Consider the following 26,435-nt stretch of genomic DNA (forward strand, 5'->3'; position numbering starts at 1 on the left):
CGTCACCCCACGCTATTAGAGCATAAGCCTTAAGCCGTCGCATTGCAGCATGCCACAATCAGTAGGCTTGACAGTCGAAAACTTGTACATGCTGTACATGTGACACTTCTTCGGTATCTACCTAGCTATTTTGTACAACGTGCGTGAGTCAGCACGTAAATCAAAACTTATTGACAAATTCCAATACTAGAAATATTTATTATTTCTTTCAATAACCATAATGTCAAGAGAATAGTTATAAATATTTTGTAAGTTTACGAAATATATGTTTTTAAGAGAAACTTTTCATAATTTTTTAATATAAATATATGATATAATTCATTAAATTCTAAATAGGGAGAATGTTTTTTGCTAAATTTCTTGGAAATGCGTACAAGTTGCTAATAAGCAAAGTACGTATAAGTTATCTATAATGCAAAATGCGTGCAAGTTGTCAATGTGTAAAATACGTGCAAGTTGTCAATTTGCATAATGCGTGCAAGTTGTCAATTTTCAGAATACGTGTAAGTTGTCAATGTGCAAAATACGTGCAAGTTGCTATTTTTATTTAATTTTTGTAATATACTCTAAATAATTAGTAACTTCCAACCTATAAATATTTCGATTCTTTTATAATAAAATATTCAGTATATTTATTTCCTTTTTAACAAAATATTCAGTATTTATATATAATTTCAAACTACATCTAGTAAACTTTTAAGGGACATTTGCGAGTAAGCCTAACCTAGAATCATGCATCGAAACAGGTTAAAAACATTTTCCGGCTTTTTGAAATCAGTAACTTACGGGTACATCAGACTACATCAAGTAAACTGTTAGGGGACATTTGCGAGTAAGCCTAACCTAGAATCATGCATCGAAACAGGTTAAAAACATTTTCCGGCTTTTTGAAATCAGTAACTTACGGGTACATCAGACTACATCAAGTAAACTGTTAGGGGACATTTGCGAGTAAGCCTAACCTAGAATCATGCATCGAAACAGGTCAAACTACTTTTGAAGAAAAATATTGTTTTTGGGTTTTTTAGGAATGACATATATTTATTCTATTATTTATTTACATGACATGGTTTAAATACAACATTTTTATTTCTTTAAGTTACATTTTTATTTAAAATAAAATTTCTTACATTTAGCTAATACAATTTAAATAAATTAATATCTGAAATCTTGCTTGCTTTCCAGTCGAGGATGCTTTTCACGAGATAGTAGTGTCGCTGTCATAACACCTTCGCGATTTTGCTCTAATACGCGTTTTGATACATTAGCCAGTAATTGAACATGTCTCTCAGTTCCCTGAATGTGGACCGGAATTTTAGGGTCACTCCATGGACACTCATTGCTTTGTAGATATTGTACTAGATGTTCATGAGGAATATTTAGCGTAAAGGCTGGTTCGGATATATTTGAATAATCATCCATATCTATCATATTAGTATAGTCGGTGCATTCGAAATTTATTTCGGGTGTTTTGTAATCTCTCAATTGCGTCAGGTCTTCCACATTATTACGGTAATATAAGATTTTTCTTATAGCTGAATCTCGTATTTCCTTTTTATTATCAAACAACATTGCTAATAAAATATTTTCTGAGTGAGCATAGTATGCGTTTTCTTTAGCAACATTGTTCACAATTTGTCTCAAATTCGAGTCTAAATATTGCGTCCAGCTAATAAATTTATAAAATAATATACTACCATACACCACAGAGTTGTAATATTTAATGTTAAAGTACATTGGAATATATACTTTCATTACGTAGTTTGCCAGAATTTTCAAATTTTTGGAAGGCTTATTAGTAGTTACATATAACCGAAGTAACCTACTAGCCTTCGTGAGCCAACGGGAATGTGCTATTGGCCCTGGTTTCATGTTAGCTAAGTCTGTCGATACTTCTCCAGAAGCAACTGCTTTAGCTATTTTTATTAAATAACTTGAGTCAGTTGTCGATTCAGCAGGACTTATATCAGCCAAATTTTCAAGTGGGATTGTTTCAAAGTCTTTTACCGGCTGGAAGTATATAGGAAAAAATAAATTATATTGAATTTGAACATAGGGTATTAAAAATAGTAAATATGTTATAACTCACCGGTATATTTTCGCATGTTTCAATTTGTTTGCTTAATATTCCAGTTTTTGTTCGTGGTCCAGTGGTCAATGATTTTTCCAAATAGTTAAATAAATGGCGAAGTGGAAGTTCGTTAAAGTGGAGAAGACACACAAACCAATGCAGTGGCCTGTTTAACTGAATTTCAAATCGACGTAAAATACCATTTTTTACGCCTGTATTTGCTGGTTCACCATCGCAACATATGCCTATCAAAGAATCGAGAGCTATTCCTTTATCGGCGAAAAACTCGTTCAATTTGATTACTTTACTTTCCGAATCTTCATTTTCCAATTTTGTGTAACCCAACAATTGGCCATTCGGTTCCTTTAAAATAACTAAATGCGCTTCTTTAATCATTCGTGGGTGAAACTTCTTATCGATTTTTTCCATGGTAATAGAATCATTTTTTCGGCCGTCGAATGAAAATGCTATTAATTCAGAAGAATCATATCGTTTGTGTAGAGCTTGCCTATTTTTCTGCCTCTCACGAACGCTTTTATTTTTATCCATAATGACAGGATTGCCCCAATCATCCGTTATGCCCAGGTCACGCAGGATTGCCGTCACCACGCCAGAACCAACTCTATCAGAAATTGCAAATCTGTCGCACATTAAGGCATAGCTTGGAGCCTTATATCTTCGACTATATGGACCACGTTTTATATGAGAGGTATTTTGTGAACTTTCCGAACTGCTTTTAGAATCAAAATCAACATCTGGAGTATATGTCTCACCTGGAGTAATATTGCTAGTTATTGTAGATTCTGATACTTCATCTTCAATTTTTATAATATATTCTGGTATCGTAGATTTCCTCTCATTATGTTGATCCATCATAAACGCTTGTAAATGTTCTGGGATCAGTCCACAGGAACACAGTAATCTTCGCAAATCACATTTGCATTTTCCAATATAAAATAATTCTTTCGTGGATTCTACAAACTCCTGAAATGATGCTTGGGTAGACTTGCTTTTATTTGTACTTTTATATTTATCAATCAATCGGTTCAATTTTCTAGCGATACTTCGTTTCTCCATAATTGGAATATCAATTTTTTCCCACGTCTGAATCAATTTCGTTACCACATTTGGAGTAAATGTTTTATATGAAAACATTTTATTTTGTTTTTTTGATATTTCGGCCAAATAAAAATAATACCTGATAATTTCCATACTTGTCGGAAGATTTATTCCAGTAAATTCTTTTGCTTCCCCAAATGTAATTTGATCATGCGAGCGCATATGATTCAAATTACTGGCACTTGCGCCGGAATTTAAATAAGAATTCGCCATTGATACTTCACGTCTAACTGGAGAACTGAATGAAGATTTATGCCAATTTTTCACATTAATATATCCTTTTCGAAACTTCGAGAATTATTATAAAAAAATACTAGCGCACTCTGATGGAAATAAATAACAACAAACTAAACCCGATTTAAAAACCCCCGTACAAACTATCAATCAAAATATAACTCACAATTTGAATTATTCACATGCCTAAATTAATATATTAACTTATTAAAAACAGTATTTTATTGAAAATTTCGCTGGCTAAAGAGTTATTTGCGATATATGGTTTTGAAGTCAAAATTCATTTAAATAACACATATATTTCATATGAAAAGGTGCCCATATCGCTTAATTTTACTTCTATAATGATTCGGCCCACCCTAATATATATATATATATATATATATATATATATATATATATATATATGGTGGCTCCTGGCTCACACCTTAACGTCAAGCCGAAACGGGGTGATAATTATTTCGCGTTGTTTGAAAATTATGAGCTTTTAAGTGCAACTTAATGCTTCTGTGAAATTATGACAATTTTTCGGTTATTATGGTTAACTATGGTTAAAAATACCATTATTGCCCAAATTATCAAGAATTATGACTTTTTGTTGAACTATAAATTTATAATTTTTAAAATCGGCCAATTTTAAGAGGCCCTCCTTTAAAAAAAGTACTAAAGTATGTTGACAAATTTCATCATAAATTTACGCATTTAATTAGAATTGTAAAATGGTAAAATACTTGATAATTTTATTATTGAAAAATTTCGAGTGAAAAATTAAAACCTAAAAATGACATGATTTTTGCTAGTACATTTTACTCATAATCAGATGCAGTTCTGTTATAATACAAATATTTTAAGTGCCATCTCATATTTATAGTGCGATTTTAAACTAATTTTTCAAGATGATGCGTGCATATTTTTTAAATTTATGTACATATATATATATATATATATATATATATATATATATATAACAAATGTATTCTGAGTGGATAATAGATATTAATTTGAAAATATGAACAAACAACACTCTTCTTGCACTAATTTATTAAATAATAATTTTCACAAACGTTTCGAGACTAGGTTTGTCTCATCATCAGTGTGTTATAATTAAAAATTTTTTTTAAATATGGAAATCTAAATTAGCATTTTGTGTTTTTCATTACAAGTCGTTCACTGCACGCTGCTCTTTTAATACCAACGGTCTTCGGTATTCGTATTCTCTCCCACTTGAAAACCACTTGAAATTGTAAAGTCACTCAATCAGATAGGAAAGAAAGGATTAGGGTCCAGTTGAAAAATAGATGTCGTTAGAAGAAAAAATATTTTATGATGAGATGGTTAAACGTAAGACTAGATTGGAACAAATGGCTCATTAATAAAACAGAGACAATTATACCAGATAACATAAAATATATTCTAGCCTTAGGACCAAAATTTGCCATTCATAAAAAACATGAGATTGAATTTTACGGTTTATTAAAATTGCATGAAAAGCTTACAAAAGTGTACAGATAATTAAATAATTGCTTACAAAAAACCATACATAATCGAGATTCTAATGTGCGTTTGTGGAATCAAAAAAATGTCTTACATTTCAATCAAGATATAGAAGCGAATATGGAATCGGACAGTAAACCATCAGAAATCCCAAAACTACGAAAGACCGTTATTGGATCCAGCAAATACAGCAAGATACCTCGCGAAGAAGGTCGGACCAATATGTTTACATCGGAAAAGGTCTCGCTGCGTTCAACTTCATCAGTTTCTGACTCAAGACAGGAAGTAATATCATCTAGTAATAATGCATCTACAAGCCTCACTCAACCACATTCTGATGTCAAGAAACCTCCTAATTCATGGCAAGTAGTCAATTTCAAAAAAAGAAAAACTTCATTTGAACCATTAGGAATAGATGTCAAAATTCAAAACAAATTTTCGGCCCTTTCAACAATAGACACAGCTAATGATGACAACTTAGTTAAACCGGCCCCAGTCAGTAAGCCCCCTCCAATATTTATTTACGGAGTTGACGATATTAATGATATGTCTAGTCAATTAAATGTAATAATTCCGCATGATCAATATTTCCTGAGAAGTTTAGCTAACAATACATTTAAAATTCTATGTAATTCTGTCGACCATTTTCGAACTTTATCCAGACATCTAAAAGTAACTAATGCCGTATATCATACATATCAATTAAAAGAAGAGAAGGCTTATAGGGTTGTTCTTAGAAATGTACACTTTTCGACAAGCACAGATGCAATTAAATTAGAACTATTAAAACAGGGTCATGTCGTACGTAATATCCTAAATATTAGACATAGAATAACAAAAGAACCTCTTAATATGTTTTTTGTTGATCTGGAACCAAATAGAAATAACAAAAATATTTATAACATTTATAAATTATTCAACTGCATAATACGCGTCGAACCACCGAGAAAGTCCAACAACATTATACAATGCACTCGCTGTCAACTCTTTAATCACACCAAAAAATACTGCAATAGACCATTTGCTTGCCTAAAATGCGGTGACAATCATAATACTAAAGCTTGTACCAAAGATCCGAATGCTCCGGCATGTTGTTATTTTTGCGACGGTGCTCATCCAGCTAATTATCGCGGTTGCTCATACTTCCAAAAAATTAAAGAACAAAGAAACAAAACTCCAGTAAATCAATCAGTCATAAATCCAAATCCAAATAACCAAAATTTTAAAAATTCTAATAATTCTAATTCTAATAATAAAATAAACAACATTTCTCCGGCCTTAAATCCAACAATTCAAAATTCATCCTATGCAGACATTGCAAAAAACAATTACTCTGCTTCTAATCATTCACCTTCAAATCTTGATTCTGATTCTCTAGCAACACTTATTTTAGAATTTAAAAATATCTTCAATCAGCTTTTGCAACAGAACACCATAATCATAAATATGTTATCCACGTTAGTCAACAACAAAAGCAATGGCAAAAATAATTAAAATTGCTGAATGGAATGCCAACGGTTTAATACCTCACAAAAATGAAGTAGAATGTTTTTTAAAGTTAAACTTAATAGATATCTTATTAATCTCAGAAACTCACTTCACTGAAAAAAACTACTTCAAAATTTATAACTACACTACTTATAATTCAAATCACCCAAGTGGCAGGGCTCGCGGCGGTTCGGCTATATTAATCAAAAATAATATAAAGCATTTCGTTCTACCAAATATTTCTGATGATTTTCTACAAGCAACTCAAATTTCTGTTGAAACAAATTTATATAATTTTTGTGTTTCTGCTGTTTATTGTCCACCAAGATTCAAAATTTCTTGTGCTCAGTTTTCTTCATTTTTCTCTCAATTAGGTAATAAATTTATCATTGGTGGTGACTTTAATTGTAAACATATTGCCTGGGGTTCTAGACTGACTACAGCCAAAGGAAAGATTCTTCATGCAGCCATAGGGCAAAATAACCTCTCCTTTATTTCAACTTGCAGTCCAACTTATTGGCCTTCTGACCCTACTAAAGTTCCAGACCTTTTAGATTTTTTTATTGTGAAAGGTATGGATCTTTCAAATCTCAATATTGAATCTAGTTACGATCTCTCTTCAGATCATTCTCCAATACTTGTGACGTTTAGCACATTTCCTACTCCAGTTATCAACAATCATATTCTACACAACAATCTTTCTAACTGGATTCAATTCAAATCCATACTTGATTCAAAATTATTTCCAAAATCTAGGCCTACAAGCGTTATTGATATAGAAAATAATATAGATTATTTTTCTGAGATTGTACGTGAAACAACCAAGCAGATCACCCCGAACATTAATCCAAGAAATGGTAATCTAATAATTCCGCAAGAGATTAAGAAGCTAATTGCACAGAAACGAAGAGCAAGACGAACCTGGCAACATTCTCATCTACCAACGGATAAGACATCGCTTAATCATCTCAATAACACGCTGAGGAAAAAAATGAAAGAATGGAAGAATTGTACATTCAGATCGTATATATTGCAGTTAAATAGGTACGATAATTCCATATGGAAACCAATCAGAAACAAAAGTAAACCCCTACAACAAAACCCTCCTCTGAAAATAACCAACCAAAACGGATTCATTTGGGCAAAAAGCAACGAAGAAAAAGCGGAGGCATTTGCTGATCATCTAAGTAGCATTTTTAGCGCTCGAAATATTTCCCAGAATAATTTAATTAACAATTTCGTAAATCAACCCATACATTCTACACCGTTAGGACATTTTTCACCAAATGATGTCTTATGTGAAATAAAAAGGATAAAAAATAGATCTTCGCCCGGTATGGATAAAATTACTCCAAAGATGTTAAAAGAATTGCCTACAAAAGGTATCTTATATATAACAAATATTTTCAACGCCATACTTCAATACAATTATTGGCCCACAGCGTGGAAGACTGCAGAAATTATTATGATCGCTAAACCAAACAAAAACCATCACACTGCTAGTTCATACCGTCCTATCAGTCTTTTATCGATATTATCGAAAATTTTAGAGAGACTTTTGTTGCAGAGATTGTCAGAAGATCATCCGAATGATAGTTGGATTCCTCACCATCAGTTTGGCTTCAGAAAAAATCACTCTACAATTCAACAATGCAACAGAACGGTGTCTCGTATTCTTGAAGCCATGAATAGAAAGGAACACAGCGTAGCCGTATTCTTAGATGTCAGTCAGGCTTTTGATAAGGTTTGGCATTCAGGACTCCTATATAAAATCAAAACAACTTTTCCAAACTACTTCAATATCTTAAGCTCATATTTGCTTAATAGAAAATTTAGAATCAAAATTAAAGATGTGACTTCGAGCATCAGAAATATAGAATGCGGGGTACCACAGGGCAGTGTGCTAAGCCCTGTACTTTATCTTCTTTTCACAAACGATATGCCCACTGATGATCTTCTAACCATATGCACTTACGCCGATGACATAGCAATTATTTCATGCAATTCCGATATTAGAACAGCAACTTGTCAGTTACAAAATTATTTATCTAGTCTCGAAAAATGGTTTTTAGATTGGAATATCAAAATCAATATCGAAAAATCTCAGCACATAATTGTTTCTCTAAAACATCACAACAGTCCACCTATCATCATGAACAATTCAATAATTCCACTATGCAATTCTGTTAAATATTTAGGCATGCACATTGATTCGAAATTGACATGGAGAACGCACATTGAATATAAAAAGAAACAAATCCAACTGAAAATAAAAGATTTTTACTGGCTTTTTGGGAGGAAATCTGAAATCTCTCTCGATAACAAGGTACTTTTGTATAAAACTATCATAGTGCCCATTTGGACTTATGGAATCGAACTATGGGGTTGCTCTTGCAAATCTAACATAAACATTATTCAAAGGTGCCAGAATAAAATTCTGCGTATCCTTACTAATGCGCCTTGGTATATTTCGAATTTTTGCCTACATAAGGATTTGAAAATCTCAACAGTCAACGAAATGATCAAGATTAGAAGTTCATCTTTCAACAACAAATTAATCCAGCATACAAACCCTACAATTCAAGCGATTCAGAGACCGATAAGAAGATTGAGCAAGAAATGGCCTTCCGATCTACCAAACACCTAGCCCAATGTCTGCACGCGTCCTGACGTAGTACGCGGCATACATCATCACGTCATCGTTCATTTATGTTATTATTTTTGTATTACTGTTTTAATTTAATTTTTATTTCAACTTTTTTCATTTTATATTCAATGTATTGCATTTTTTGTTTTTCTGTATTTTTTTTTTGCTCATATCAATTTTGTAAATAAGACATTAAAGTCTTGATTAACAAAAATAAATTGTAACAAAAAAAAAAAAATAAAAAAAAATAAAAAACATTTAAAATACAATGACATAATAAAAATCATAAGCAGTCCGGAAGCAGGACTTAAATTGATTAAGAATCCAACGGAAAAGGATATAAATTTCATCAGAGTCACTTTCATACAAAAATTATTGAAGATTTTGAAGAATAATAAACAAAACATTAATTCAATAAATAACTTAGCATACATTCATCGGGACATAAAAGCTGCAAAAACCTTCCTAAAAGAGAATAGCCAATTAATTTTATGTAAAGCTGATAAAGGAAATATTTCAGTAATTCTGTTAAGGGATAATTATGAAAATGAAACAATGAACATCCTAGAAGATAAAACAATGTATGAAGAGTTACCGAGTGATCCGAACAATTACCACCATAGACAAGCTAAAATTATAATTTAATTTTATTATAAACAATACGAAATATTAAAATTTTAAAAATCACTGCAGTTTTAATTCACTATACTTAATTAATCACTGCAATGTATAATCAAGTTAATTATACATATTGAAAGCATTTTAGAAACCGCAGCAGCATATGACAACATGTACGAGGTCTGTTCAAAAAGTACCCGGAATTTTCGTTTTTTCAAAAAAATATTTATTTATTCGTCTACATTAATGTGGTCCCCTTCAAAGTAGTCCCCTCCAGATATAATACACTTATGCCAGCGTTTTTTCCAATTTTCAAAGCACCCTTGATATTCACTTTTTGATATGTCCTTGAGCACTCTCAGCGATTTTCTTCAATCGAGGAAAACCGCCGTCCTTTCATGGGTCTCTTCAACTTTGGGAATAGGAAAAAGTCACACGGAGCCATATCTGGTGAATTTTTGCACTTTGCAACACTTTATTTCATTTTTTACGCAAAATTTAATACAAATTCTTTGACTTTTCAATTCTTCCATTGTAAAAATCGCCGAGCTAGAAAAACACGTCGAACCTTAGCGACTACCACAGACAAAGTAAACAGTGAATATAGCTGAAAATTTCATCATACTTTAGGGGCATGTATACCAACACAATAAAAAAAATTTTTGACAATCAGACACACCAGACCCGCGAAATTTAATTATTAGTAATTCCGGGTACTTTTTGAACACACCTCGTATATGTCTATAATACTTTCTAGACTTGCTTTATTATTCAAAATTACCTAACATAAGAAATTATGAGGCAGCTGGTTAAAAATCTTCATAAACCAGTAGTAAAAATTCTACTTTTCACAAATGGCTATTTTCGGGCAAGGCAATAATTATAAGTAGCTAAGTTTGAGTACTGCTAAGTTTCTTTGTGAGAAACAAAAATATTAGATTCGTAGATATATCGTTGGACATCATTGTAACATTTAGGCAGATGGTAGATGCTCCAACTACGAATGATGCTTTTCAAACACGCCGACCAAGTTAAAGATAGAAAAGTTTCGTTAAGACATGATAAACGATGTATAAATTTAAGACTAGTAGAAAATTGTAAATATTTACCATATTTAATATTTATTTCTTGATAAATTCACAAGTATATAGTTAAAGTTTTAACCACAAAATTTAAATTAAAAAAAAAGATTTTATATTAGAAAAGGGTAAAAAATACTATGAAAATAACTAATAATAATAGTAAATTTTGTAAAGAAAACACAGTCTTATCACTGCATAGATATATTGTAACAATAAGAATGAGCAACTCTTTATCTTACGGGCTGCTTTTAATTTTTTAAATTTTATGGCGGGGTGCACCTAATAATGTACAAAGCTTGATATAATTATACTTATAAACATTATAGTAGAAAAAATATCGAAATAAAAAAGCAAATATTCATAAACTAAAGCAAATAAAAAAAGACATTACAATTAATTTATTAATAGAAGAAAGTTGATGAAATAAATAAAAATCTACTTAAGAAATGCGTGGCGGGTCGCAAAAAAATATTTGATGTAGTTTTGTTTGAACAAGTTTCCATTATTGCTTTCAGTCGGTCAGTTCCTACAAATCATACGTTATCATGATCTGTAGACCGCACTGCTTTTAAAGTGTCGAAAGTAAAATTTTCCGTTAAATTTCTTTTAATAATAACTGTTACTTGTTTACAGATAGATTACTTTGTTTGTTATTTTGGTATAAGCTGAACAGAGTAGTGAATTGCCAGCAATTAGTTTTTGCGCAGATATTTTAGCTCGATCATAAGAATGATTTGTTTCCAAAAGTTAGTTGTGGTACGGTTGTGACAAAGTTTATGGGTACTGTTGTACCATGTATTTCTAGTCCTTTTTGGGCAAAGATTAAACAGATAAAAAAAATTAACTTAACTAACAATAAGATAAAATGCAAAAGAGAATGTGAAAAAAATTCAATATAAGCAAAATAAGGGTTTTACAAAGATTTCCTACAAACTGCCGAGGGCCTCAGAGCTGCTAATGCTGGATTTACGTTGGCCCTCAGGGGACTGACGAGCGAAAAGAGTTAAACATAACACACTTGTACTAATATTAAATGAATAAGTAAAAATTATTATGTGCGGTTTAGTAAATTATTTGACAATTTAAAAGTTTAAATATATTTTTTTGAATTTATTGTTATAAGGCCGTGTCATGCAGTTGCAATAAAACTCGCTAAATTTTAGGAAAATTAGTAGTTATGTATTTATGTACGCATACTGCGATTTTAAAAAAATTCAAACAAAAAAATGTCTCATTTAGTAAAGATTTCCCATATTTTAAAGATTTTATTTTTTTCACACTGTACCATATACCGGTGTTCCATTAAAATATTCAGACACATATACTTATACATACTCTTATATTGATATAAATATATTTTGTTAGGTCAGAGTGCTACGGCCAAAGCATCTGTCTCGCTCTAATTAGCATTCTTGAGGCAGTCATTTCGCGCTGTGGTGTCCCTTGGGAACTCCTAACCGAAGTGAGAGAACGCCATCCTGCATCCCATGGAAGGAGTAATAGACGCCAAAAGACGGGTCGTGGGGACAACTGATGGGGATTCCGATGGGTTGACACGGAAAGAGCGACAACGAGAAGCCTCAAGACAAGAAAGTGTGGGAAGTGCGCTGACTAAGAATCCGTCAACTAGTATTAAGAACGAAAATTCACCTCTCTTATATGATCACATTCAGGAAGATTTTGATATTTGTCAACTTCTAGATACGTGAGTAGAAGAACGTTCATTATCGATGTCTACCTAATTACATGCTTATGCGTTCGGCTCAAACAAAATAGCCACCAATAGATAAATCAGTAATAAACACACATCAATAAATCTGATATATAATTTTGGCTATAAGAAATAATAAATGTATAATAATTGAGTTATGTTTTCTGAACAATAAAGCTTCCGGGTTTTCATTATTTTTTTTATCTCAAAATTCGTTTATCGATGTTCCATCCGCATACTTTCAAAACTGTAGTTTTTTTTATTTTATTTGGCCTCGCTTACTTTGAGCATTTAGCCACCTACAACATTTTTATTTATTTACATTCTAATTTATATCATTTCAATCTATTTGTGTATCCTATTCTATATTCTTCTTAATTTTTCTTCTTCTTATTTTCTTCTATTCTTGCTCTTTTGTTTCAAATTTCTAATTCTATTTAACTTTCAGTTTTATTCCATTTTTTTTCTTCATTCTTCTTTCAAGTTCCAATATTCCTCTTCTTACTCCTAATTCAATTCAACTATTCGAATTCTGTTAATCCTAAACTTACAATTACAATTTTATTTGATTTCTACACATTTTTTTTAACTTCCCGTAGGGCAAGTTATAGTAATCGCAAAAAAATCGAAAATGAAAATTTTTATATATCTTTGCGTTTCAGAGGTTTCTGAACATTTTGGCATACCTTAGAAAAAATGGATGTATGTGTGTGTGTGTGTGTGTGTGTGTGTATGTATGTACGTGTGTGTATGTATGTGCGGATACAAATTTTCGTCGACGATTTCGGGAACACGGATCAACCGATTTGAATAATTGAAAAAACATTCGATTTGTATTGATAAGGAGACGTGCTGATTAGTTTTTGGCGAAGGCAGGTCTAGCCGTTCCGAAGATACGGGGCAAAAAGTGCCAAAAACGGTACCTCCGTTTTTAAGAGAACGGAGCGTCCGATTTTAATAATTTAAAAACCATTTTACTTGTATTAACAAGATGTAGAATTGATCAAATTTTCATGAAGGCAGGTCTAGCGGTTTCGGAGATCTAATAAAAAAAGTAAAAAAAAATGCCATTCGGCGGTTAAAAATGATCATTAGACATATGCACATAAAATTTTCAGATATTTTATAGAGATTTTAACAATAAGTATATTTTTTTTCTACATTTCTATGGGTTCCGTACCAATGCTTATGCGTTAGACGGCGGCGCGGCACTTGCGAGCTTTGACATGTCGTCTCTATGCAGTTCAAGCAGTGCGATTGCTTTGAAAAAAAGTTCAGAATTTCCAAAATATGTCAAAATGAAGAAAACATTTTTTTTTAAAAAAATTTTTTTGTTTTTAAAAAAAAGTAATTGTCAAATTTATAGTTTCTCAAAAATCTTTTTCGAAGTAATATTTTTTCAAAAATGTTAATCGTTTTTAAAAAAAATAATAACTTTTGGTACGGGAAGTTCCTGCAATTTGCCTTAAGGCACGATGCCCTAATTGCGTTAAGACAGAATTCCACTTACAGCTAGTTTTTTTCATAAATTCTAAGTCATTGACAGGATTTGATCCGAAGATCCCTGTCGTGTGAATCGAACACGCTACCAATGAGCTATGCTCGCCACAAAACTGCAGTTAAAGTGAGGCTTAAAAAGTGATGTAAGGTAATTAGTGCTCAAGAAGCGAGTTTTAGCTATTTAGATAAAATTTTCACCTGCTATTTCGAAAATAAAGTTTTTGCTTTCACTAAAAGCTAATCAATGCAATTTCCAATAGACTCTATGCAAGTGTACTATAGCGCACAAGCACAGGCTTGTATGCCCTAAAAGCGCAGCTCATTATTCCAAACCTCAATGAAATTGTATAACTCATCCACTTTTTGCAGGCCTCTATTATGGAATGTTTATTTAAATTATAAATACTATCAACATGTTTAGATTCATTACAACCGTCCTACTTTTTAACAATTTATTACTAAGAAACGGCCAGGCCGATATTTACCAAAAACTATTCAGCATGATTCACAACTAATATATTTCGAACAGTTTTTGAATTTTTAAAATCGATTCAAGATTTTTGTATAAAAAATGGACAAATAATTACTCACTTTTTTGCTAATTATATAGAAAGAGCTTATCCCATCGCGCAAAACAACAGTCTTTGTCGACTAACATAAAAAACTGCAGTTGTAATTCAATAAATTAGTTTGAAATAGAAAAAAATACTTAACAATAAAATACAAAACTATTCATGGAGAAATGCAAAAATAGAAAACGTGTAGCATATTTTGCAAATACTTTTTTTACAAAATTGCTATTCACTGTTCAATTAGTTAACAAAGTGGGTTAAGTTAATACGAAATTAAAAAGGTTAATAAAAATCTAGAACATTAAATAACACGATCAACAAAATTTACAACTGGAAATCATAAATAATAAGGTAAGAACAGCTTCAAAAATCTACTACTAATAAAATTGCCTTCTCTAATGTCTTACTATTTATAAAGGGATATGCTTTCAGATAAAAATATAAGGAGTAAGGACTAAGGAGTGTGTGCAAGTTATGACACTGATGGAAAAGTTTTGCCGTTAGATGAAAAGTTTGGACTAGCAGATTCTCGAGTAGGAAGGGAATAGAACTAACTACAAAATACGACATAACTAGATTCAAAATTACACCATGACTGAGTATACCAATTTATTATTTCCGCTTTTAATCGCATTAAATTTTAGTTAATACAAATTGTTTGACTACTTTAAAAACGATTAATGTAATTCAATCATAATTTTCGTAAAGCAAATTGAAAAGGTAAGCAAATGAGCAAATTATTATAATAGCAAAGATTGCTTAAAACCTACGTAACAAAATACCCAATTAAAATTTCAACAAAATTCGTAATAAACTTACCATGTGATGAATATTTTTTCGTACTTTCGTATGTCGTACTTTCTCCAGCAATTGCAGCATCTTCTTCCATCCCGTCCTCTAAAAAAAGTATATAATACATTTTAAATAATTACTGGTTTTATTAAAATATAATACTAATCATCACTATATATACACACATATATATATATATATATATATATATATATATATATATATATATATATATATATATATATATATATATACAGGGTGGCTGATATGTATTGCAACCAATTTCAGACCGCTATCATTTCTAAACCGCTCATCAGACAGATGACAGATTTATTCCAATGATTGTTCATTTAATTGTTTACAAGCGTACAAAAGCATTTTGATCTATTGTATTCAGAAAAAAAGTTATTCCTGATGGAAGTCAAGCGTGATAGTGCGATTGCTTCATACTTGGCTGGAAAACCTTAAGTGGCTATCTTTAAAGCCCTCCAGCATTTAAATGCGAACAAATATTTTGTTTCTCGTATCATATCTCGTAACCGTGATGCACTCAGTATTGCACCGCATCTAAAAAGTGGACGTAAAAAAACACTAACAACCCCAGAAATGATCCAAAAAGTATAGGCAAAAATCGATCGAAATTCGTGTCGCAGTGGTAAAAAAATGGCTCGTGAGCTGAACGTATCGTAAAAACGGATACAACATATATTGAAAAATGAGCTTGGACTAAAGCCATTGAAGTTCCAAAAAGTGCAAGGGCTAATCGATGCACAAGAAAAAGTTAGACGGGAAGGAACCAAGGGATTGCTTCGCTTGCACGAAAGTGGCTAGTTACCGAATTTGGTTTTCTCAGATGGGAAGTCCTTCCAAATCGAGCAGTTTGTGAACAAACAAAATGATAGGGTTTACTTGCCAAAAAGGTCAGCTAAAAATTTACACCTTCGATTGGCCACCAGAACTCAAGCGCTGCCGACGGTAATGGTGTGAACCACCGTAACGGTCGATGGTGACATTCCGCTCTTATTCATCGACCGTGGGATCAAAATAATTGCCAAAATTATCGGGAAAATGTCTTAAAGGCAGTATTGAAGTCCTGGGTAGACAAAAATTTCGGCCGCAGACCATGGACATTCCAACAGGACTCAGCACCATCAAACTCAGCACGCGTCTACCGAAAATGGCTTAAAAAGAGATTTTTCACTTCATTTCTATCGCACAATAGCCACCAAAATCTCTGGATCTAAATTCGTTAAACTTTTGCGCCTTGGACATTTTGAAGAATAAGGTTCGCACTAAAAAATACCAAAGTGTCGATCATCCCAAGAAGGCGCCTCGCCGGGAATGGGCCAAAATACCCCAGAGCCACTTTCGTGCAGCGTGTTATGGTTTTTCTGCCGTTGGAAGGCCATAATTCGTGCCAAAGGTGGCCAATTAGAACAAATATAAACTGATTCTAAAATTTGATGTTATTTCCGACATTTTTGCTTTTAAACAATGAAATTTAAAATGAAAACGACAAAGTTATTGCACTTTACTTTGTTGCATTACATATCAGCCACCCTGTATATATATATATATATATATATATATATATATATATATATATATATATATATGATAGTTTTTTCGACGTTGAAACATATTTCAAAGTAACTAGCAGCCCATTCGTCGAAATAAAAAAATAATAAAAAATTCAAAATTTTTTATATATATATATACGATATATATATATATATATATATATATAATTATAAATTATAATTTATAATAAAATGTTAAGTTTTGTTCTAATTTATAAATAAGTTCAACAATACTTAAATAGTAACATTCAAAACATAATCCAATATTTTAACACGTTATTCGCCATTATAATATCTGAAAAATCTTCACATGGGCCATGGTAAGTTTATCATATAATTTAGTTAAAAATGCTTCAAGAAAAGTGTGTAATATATATATGACTGACATGGCCCAATATTATTTATTATAAATATTTTTAACATATATGTCTGACATGGTTCATGTAAAACTTCTTAGCCTCAAACACATATGACTCATATGGCGCTTAACGTATTAATTATTTGATAGGAATTTTTAACTTTCATTTCAATTTAAAAAGTTCGTGTTGAATTTTATTTAATTTAAGGTTCCGTGCTAATGACAAAGTGCAAAAATTTCCATTTTATGACAAAAAGGTCTTTGCCCTATTTTTACAGAAAATTTTATAATATGCATATATTAACTATTAAACATTTAATAGAATATTGTACTTTTATAATTTACTCTAAACAAACCATTTATTTATGTGTTAAATATCGTTATTCAACATTTTTATAAATTTTCAAAAAATAGCTTTTTTTCAAACATTCTAAAAGTACCAAAAATTTTATATACACACTTTAAAAAATATCAATACGTTATTTGTTTTACAATTCTCATATAATTGTTTACTGAATTTAACATTTAATTGACTTAATAATTTTATATCAAATATTTACATCTAATATTTCTTTATAAAACATAAATTTGCAGCAATTTGCTAAGGTACAACTCATAATAACTATTCTTTTTTCAAAATTTATAGTATGTATATTAAACTACATCACATATTTAGTGCTACTAAGACAGTAACTTTTTTTTAAAAAAAAGTTATTTCAAAAAAGTTTGGTCCACGTAATAAGTGATGAGCTTTGATCTGAACCACCTAAGGGACGGCGAACAGAAAACGTTAAATCGCAAAATATTGCACTCAGGACGTAAATTACGACATAAACGCATTCCCAAAGGACCAGTCGTAATTCCGGGATACTTAAAAGTACTTTCTTTACACGGATACTCATACAATGTTAGACTTTCAGGTCGAAGGATAACAAAGTGAAAAGTTTCCATAACATTATCGCAGGACGCACGCCTCGACTTCAGAAAGATATTGTAGAAGAGACATTTCGAAAAGTCGGAACCATATTTTATTGGTGGCAACAATTTTTATTTGACAATATTTTATGAGCTATGTAATTGCATAAATGTATTTCATACGAATACCTGTTATTAACCAAATCAAATTATGTGCGAAGTTTATATTGTATTCCATTGTTTTTAAAGTAGTTTGACCACCAATATGAATATAATAAAACAAATAACAGTGTAAAGCATTTAATAATGTTAATCCAGTTAGATCATAAATACAACTTAGGATTGAGTTCAGAAAACCAGTATTGCATAGTAGCAAACTGTGGATAATCCAGGACCATTCATAAGCGATCGCATTAGTATTCAAACTAAGAAAAGTGGAACGTTCGGATGCTCCCACCGAATCTCGAGCGATTTACTAATGACCTAGACATAAATAGATAGTACCTCTAATAATATTATTTCAGGTGAAAAAATAAAGTACAATTTTCCAATAATCACATACAAATAACTGTAAAATTCCGATATTAAAACACCGTATGTTTTATACTCTTATTTATCTTACAATTAGAAACAATTTTTTCTAATTGCAAGTCTAATCATTTGATAGAAAATTTGAGAACAAGAATGTTCTTTTCACAGGAAATTAGCATAAAGTTGAAAATGTAATCAGATATAAATCTAGCAAAATTATATATATGCATTAGAAATTACTAATAACTCTAATGCTACATTAACTAATAGGCATATATATATAGGATATGATGAACATAATAAGCTTCAAGCTACTAAGATTTACGCAATGGAGATTTACGCAAAATACTACACATTCAATGATACACATGTATAATCAGTAATATATGTATTGTCATAAGATGCCATGCAATTAAAAACTTATTATCCCGACTTATCATTCACTCGTTCGATTTTTCTTATCAAATAACGCTAAAAAAACTCGGTTGACAAAATTGCTGCGCCCGCTTTCGCTACTATGAGCTATTCGATCTTCATATATTTCGTTCTCACAGGGGCACCTATGCGCGAAAGAGCGAACGTAATTCCAAGAGCAAAAAGACTCAACATGGCTGTCGGTCCCCAGAGGGTCCCAGGTGCCCGTCAGGGCCCCAACGGGGCTGCTGAAGACGGGCCGCATCGGGCGCGCTCGTGATACTCTCATGTAGTTACCGCGCTGAATGGGTATTCAATATTTTAGAACTCCTTCCGAAACCAGGCAATACTTGCTCATGGCGTATCATTATTAAGAAACATACATTTTTACACCTGCAGATATTGGAATAGAAAAGCAGGTTTCACAATATAGAAATAGTACCTACTATACTAATATATTATCACTTTATTCAGTTCAAATTTAAATGTCAATTGAAGTGCTTATGAATTTAATTTTGCTGCTAAAAACGCAGAATCAAAGATTACTTTTCCAATTCTATTAATAAACTAGTGGGGCGCATGGCATCGTGCCTTAAGGCAAATTGCTGGAACTTCCCGTAGCAAAAAAAAATATTTTTAAAAAGATTAACATTTTTGAAAAAAATTACATTTTTGAGAAACTATACATTTTTGATAAAAAGTTACTTTTTTTTTGAAAAAAAAGATTTTTTGAAGAAAAATTTATTTTAAAATATGTTGAAACTTCAAAGCAATCGTACTGCATCGAGACGAAATATCGAAGCGCGTAAGCGCTGCGTCGCCGTCTAATGGATAAACATTTGTACGAAACCCATAAAAATGTGAACAAAATTTAAACTTATTATTAAAATCTCTATAAAATATCTAATAATTTGATGTGCATATGTCTAATGATCATTTATGACCGCCAAATGGCATTTTTTTTTTACTTTTTTTACTCGATCTCCGAAACCGCTAGACCTGCCTTCATGAAAGTTTGATCAATTTTTCATCTTGTTAATACAAGTAAAATGTTTTGTGAATTTTTAGAATCGGAAGCTCCGTTCTCTTAAAAACCGTGTTACCGTTTTTAGCACTTTTTGCCCTGTATCTTCGGAACGACTAGACCTGCCCCCGCCAAAAACTGATCAGCAGGTCTCCTTATCAGTACAAATCAAATGTTTTTGAATTATTTAAATCGGTTGATCGGTGTTCCCGAAATCGTCGACAAAAATTTGTATCCGCACGCACACACGCACACACACACATACACACACACATACATACATTTTTCTAAGGTAGGCTAAAATATTCAGAAACCTTTGAAACGTAAAGATATATAAAAATTTTCATTTTCGATTTTTTTGCGATTACTATAGCTTGCCCTACGGGAAGTTAATATTACATTATAGGTAGGTATAATATAATTTTATTTTTTAATAATAGATAAAACATATTTGTAATATAATTTATAGCACATTTTTGTAATTCGATTTTATTAGATGAAGTAATTAATGCAATTTGGATCATATTTATACTTATTTTTTATTAGACGATTTTTTTAAAAATTCGACGGTTAAAATCTTAATCTAGTTAGTCCAACCCCTCTGAAAGGGTTGGACTAACTTTTCAATTAAATAAAGAAGTGACTTTTAAAGTGCAGTTGACATAAAAAAATAATTTGTGTGTTTATTGAATGCACCTCTGAATATTTGTGTGAATCGCTCGTCCACAAGTAGACTGCTGCATTGCTTATGAGTTCTGCGCGGTTGTTGTAACATTCATAATCCATGGACGGGTAGTTTGAGCCAACTCCAAGCTATGTTTCGTTTTTCAATTCAGGATTTTGCGGTAACATTTTATATTTCGCGTAACATTAGGAATATTCGTTTTAAAAAAGATTGCGGAAGATTGGACAAATTAATAAAATAATTAATTTTGTATATATCAAAACTGTTTCAAACTATAATTTGTTAAATGTATATATTTTCATCATGTTTAGTAAGTTTTGTGAATTATATTCAAAGCAAGTAGTTGTTAAAATCAGCTAACTCACAAAATTTTAATTTTATTAATTTATCTACCTATTTCTCTGCCGCAGAATTTGCGCTATGTACAGGTAAATAACTATTTACATATATATGCAAGAACTTGGATAACACATATCAATATCCAGACGCCAATCGCCGTACACACAACCGCGCTACAGTACATACAAGAGAATCTCCCGTCGAGAGCGCAAAAGCGCTGGGACGGGAGAGCCGGCGGTCCCGCGGGATGCGAACCGCACGGCGCTCGGCGCTCCAGACGCGTCCCGCGGGAACGCTATGCCGAACGCGGGCAAACACGGCGGCAGCGCGTAGTGTGGTACCATCGCCCCGGAATTATACTACACCCACAGCGCGCTGCTATATCGAGCCGGGCACACGATATCGCGCCGGATAGGGTTGGCAAATAAGCGCACGGTGCGAATAATTGATTTTAACGTGCTTTCAGGTATAAGTAGGCCAGGCCAGCGTATTCAAATTCAGATTATTAATAATTAACTTTTTTTAATGTTATACAAACTAGCAGTTTCTTCTAGCATTATAACTAGGAGATTTAAAAACTTAGCTCATATTTTTGGCTTTCAAAATAAGCGAATAAAAATTATGTTTTATTCTTATCCTGCTGTTGAGGAGACTGGTTGAGGTTGTGCCACTTTTTTTATCACCTATTATTTTGTTAATTTACCAGTTAGCTGGAAGAAAACTAAATTTAATGGTAATTTGAACATTTTTTACGTGAAAATACTGTCATAAAATCAAATCATACAAAAAAGGGGCAGTGGCACAACTGTCCACATCCGACGAACGGTTGTGACAGCAATTGGGGTCAGTAGTGACAGACATAAAAATAGGGTAAAAACACTAAAAATGGTTTATAACGACTTTTATTGTCGTTAATAACAATAATTGTAATAAAATGTAACACAACATAACATAAACATTTTGACAAAGCTCATGAATAAAAAATTACAAAATATAACAATAAATAATGCATTAAACAAAGTTAACAAGAATTCTTTGTTAAATCTTTTTTTTCTTATATTGAATTTTCTTAGTTAAGTTAGATTTTTTTATCTATTTAATATTTGCTCAAAATGGACAGGTAATACATGTCACAACCGTACCCCAAAATTTGTCACAACGGTACCCAATGCACACTTTTGAAAACAAATCATTACGATGACTGAGCTAAATTATAATTATTAATTATAGTTATTAATTATAATTATTAATTATTTTATTATTATTATTATAAAAAAGAGAGCGCGTAAGGATCACACGCGATTGAAGTAAAACTTATTTGCTACTGTACAAAGCAAATTGAAGTTTAGTAAAAATAAATACATCATATAACAATTTTGAATAATGTTTATTAGTAATATGGTAACACTCGTGATGCACACATTTATTAGTGTCAACCATTATACACATTCATATAATGATAAATTATAAATTATATATTTATAATAGCATTAAAGATATGTATAATAATTTAAAACAATAATGCAATTAATATGACATGATCTTTGTCATTGTAATTAGCATTTAGAAATGAACTTTCATTAGAGAAATGAAGTAATTGTTGATTAATAAATTATTTAATATTTGTTCACACAGTGGATTATGTTAAACAACGCCTAAACAAATATTGATTTTGCAACTTCACTCATCATGTAATTGTGTTTGAAACACTTCATGTAATTAAAATTAACATACATTAATTGACTGCTTGTATTTTTTTCACTTTTTTGCTGGCAATATAATCTGATTCTTTAAACAGTTGTAATATCTGTCTTGCCTAAAAAATATTTTCCATTTTAATAACATCAAAGATTTATAGAAGCTACGAATAATATAGAAATAATTTCTAATCAATAAACCTACGTTTGTTTGTTTTTTTATTCTCAACGAATAGGGTAAAATATTCTTCTGATTCAGGCATTTTTCATTCAATCAAGATTACTACTACGATGTAACTTTAAAATGTTTATTTATCTATGCCGATTTCCTTGTTGGTATCGGTACGCATACAACGTTGAGGCCGGCACGCATACAACGACAGATCTCTATTCACATACGCGACGACTAATCACAATCGACCCGTATAGAAATGAGAAATCATCGAGAGCAAATGACGAATCATTGGCACTCGACTTTTATCTTTTCGATTCTTATCTGCTGTAACTCATTTCCGTTGCATTTGTACGGATTTACACCCTAGTCGCGCCTAAAGAAGTTTTACACTTCAATAACAAAACAGTAATCGATCTGTATACAATTAACAGTTATGATTAAAGCAATAGTGGGAACTTGTTCAAACAATCATTCTATATCTTTCTCCTTTTGAATTCAATCTCAAAATCAGTATAGTTTAGCTTTTATGGCGACTATCACTACTGTACCCTAGCACAACCGTACCCTTTCTTTCCCCTACCGGAGGCAAAAATTCCATTCTTTCTTATATTTCAGATTTATTAAGAATTTTACAAATTTTACAATTACCCGTATCCGAGGATTGCTTTATATGAACGCGAGTTCAACGCGAGTATCTAAATTTTCTATGCGAAACGAGTTCGAAAACTCATAGAAACAGTGGTGTAACACAGTTACAGTGGAATTCGGGGAGCATGTTTCCTTTTGCCGGTTAACGTAATTCTTCCGGTGGAACGTACCACGTGTCCTCTCATACGTGTGTGCTTGCCCCCTCCTGAGGGTCAAGAATGAGAGAATTCAGTTTTCTTTTAACAACGTGAAATACTTGGTTACTGCGGGGATGGTCACTCGAAACTGTGCCAACATACATTGGCTCCTTTATTAGAACAGTGAGCTTAATTAAATGATTTTATAATATCAAAGCTCAAAACACAACTGAAGATGCATAAACTCGTATTTTTTGCAGGCACAGTACTAAATCGTTTTATCTAAATATAACTGAAACAATTTCATAATAATTTAACTTAAAGCTTGCAATATGGTTGATCACATAACATATTCTTTTAGTCTATATGCAATCAATCAATTATGGGAAACAATTATATGTGGAGTAAATCTAAACACAATTTAAAATATGTTTATATTGAACTATTTCATACGCTAGTATTGAGATGTATGTGATTAGAAATAAAAAATATGTACATTCCTAGATTAGATTTAAAAAAACATAGATAATGTCTTTAGTATTATTTCTTTATACTATAATGTATACATTTCTAGATTAATAGTTGAATTAAATTTTAATGCTTTTAAAATTCACCTATAAAAATATGACATAAATACATTTCGTAATATTTAACATTAAATTCGTAAATATTTGTACTATTTTTAACTAATTAACTTCCCGTAGGGCAAGTTATAGTAATCGCAAAAAAATCGAAAATGAAAATTTTTATATATCTTTACGTTTCAGAGGTTTCTGAACATTTTGGCATACCTTAGAAAAAATGGATGTATGTGTGTGTGTGTGTGTGTGTGTATGTATGTATGTATGTGCGTGTGTGTATGTATGTGCGGATACAAATTTTCGTCGACGATTTCGGGAACACGGATCAACCGATTTGAATAATTCAAAAAATATTCGATTCTTATTAATAAGGAGACGTGCTGATTAGTTTTTGGCGAAGGCAGGTCTAGCCGTTCCAAAGATACGGGGCAAAAAGTGCCGAAAACGGTAACTCAGTTTTTAAGAGAACGGAGCGTCAGATTTGAATAATTCAAATATCATTTTACTTGTATTGACAAGATAAAGAATTGATAAAATTTTCATAAAGGCAGGTCTAACGGTTTCGGAGATCTGATGAAAAAAGTAAAAAAAAAATGCCATTTGGCGGTCAAAAATGATCATTAGACATATGCACATCAAATTATCAGATATTTTATAGAGATTTTAACAATAAGTATAAATTTTTTTTACATTCCTATGGGTTCCGTACCAATGTTTACGCGTTAGACGGCGACGCGGCGCTTACGGGCTTTGATATTTCGTCTTTGTGCAGTTAAAGCAGTACGATTGCTTTGAAAAAAAGTTTAGATCTTCCAAAATATGTCAAAATAAAATAAAACATTTTTTTTTCAAAAAATTCAAAAAAAAGTAATTTTTTGTCCAATATATAGTTTCTCAAAAATCTTATTTTTTCGAAGTAAATTTTTTTCAAAAATCTTAATCGTTTTTAAAAAAAAAATTTTGGTACGGGAAGTTCCAGCAATTTGCCTTAAGGCACGATGCCTTAATTGCCTTAAGACAGAATTCCACTTACAGCTAGTTTATCAGATGATCTCGTATAAAACTTGAAACGCAAAAATAAGTACACAACATGTTCTCCATTCACTTAAGAGTCTAGAAATTCAATTCGAGTATTCGATTAAAGGAGCAAGGACGAGTCGGGCATTTCGCTGATGCAAGGCCAAATCTAATCAAGTCGATTCGATGTTCACGAAAAGAACAGTGCAACAACTATTCATTTTGTGATATAGTTTTAAAGCACGATTTAGGCACAATAACTTAATATTTATATCAAGTTGAATAAAAGACTTAAAATGTTAATGAAAACTAGTGGTGCATGGCATCGCGCCTTAAGGCAAATTGGTACGGGATTACCAGAAATTACAATTTTGAAAAATGCTTCAAAATTTTTTTGAAAACTTTGATAAAATGAGATTTTTTATCCTAAATGGCATTTTTCCCTTTTTATTGAATCTCCGAAACCGCTGTACCTGCCTTCAGTTCACTTCATAAAAGTTTGATCACTTTCTCATTCGGTCAATACAAACAAAATGTTTTTTGAATCATTTAAATCGGACGCTCCGTTCTCTCAAAAACTGAATTACCATTTTCGGCATGTTTTGGCCCGTGTCTTCAAAACGGCTGTAAATAAATTTTCCAAAAACTGATCAGCATGTCTCCCTATCAATACGAATCAAATGTTTTTTGAATTATTCAAATCTGTTGATCTGTGTTCCCGAAATAGTCGACAAAATATGGAACACACGCACATACATTAATTTTTCAAATGTATGCCAAGATGTTCAGAAAACTTTGGAACATAAAGATGTGCAAAATAATTCATTTTCTATTTTTTGTGCGATTACTAAAATTACCCTACTTAGGTAAGGTATTAGACATCATCTTATATATAAAAATGGAGCTCTAGATCAAATGACTCGGTAAAACTCGAACACGGCTAAACCGATTTGGCCAGTCTTAGTCTTGAAAAATTCGTGCCAATCCAGAGATAGTCGGAAAGGTG

The 26,435-nt window shown here is 31.6% G+C and overlaps 1 protein-coding gene across 1 annotated transcript in view; it reads right to left on the reverse strand.

The window, feature by feature from the left end:
* Positions 1 to 26,435, reverse strand: part of LOC113375587 (zinc finger protein 423 homolog) — a 257,505-nt gene that overhangs the window by 218,655 nt on the left and 12,415 nt on the right. The window contains exon 2 of the mRNA XM_026615519.1: positions 15,356 to 15,433. Within this exon, the coding sequence (XP_026471304.1) occupies positions 15,356 to 15,425 (70 nt within the window). The 5' untranslated portion in view covers positions 15,426 to 15,433. The remainder of the gene's footprint in view (positions 1 to 15,355; positions 15,434 to 26,435) is intronic.

The sequence above is a fragment of the Ctenocephalides felis genome, unplaced genomic scaffold (genome assembly GCF_003426905.1).
Source record: "Ctenocephalides felis isolate EL2017-DRISC unplaced genomic scaffold, ASM342690v1 CF-g0.4_SCAFFOLD_01886, whole genome shotgun sequence".
Lineage (NCBI taxonomy): Eukaryota > Metazoa > Arthropoda > Insecta > Siphonaptera > Pulicidae > Ctenocephalides > Ctenocephalides felis.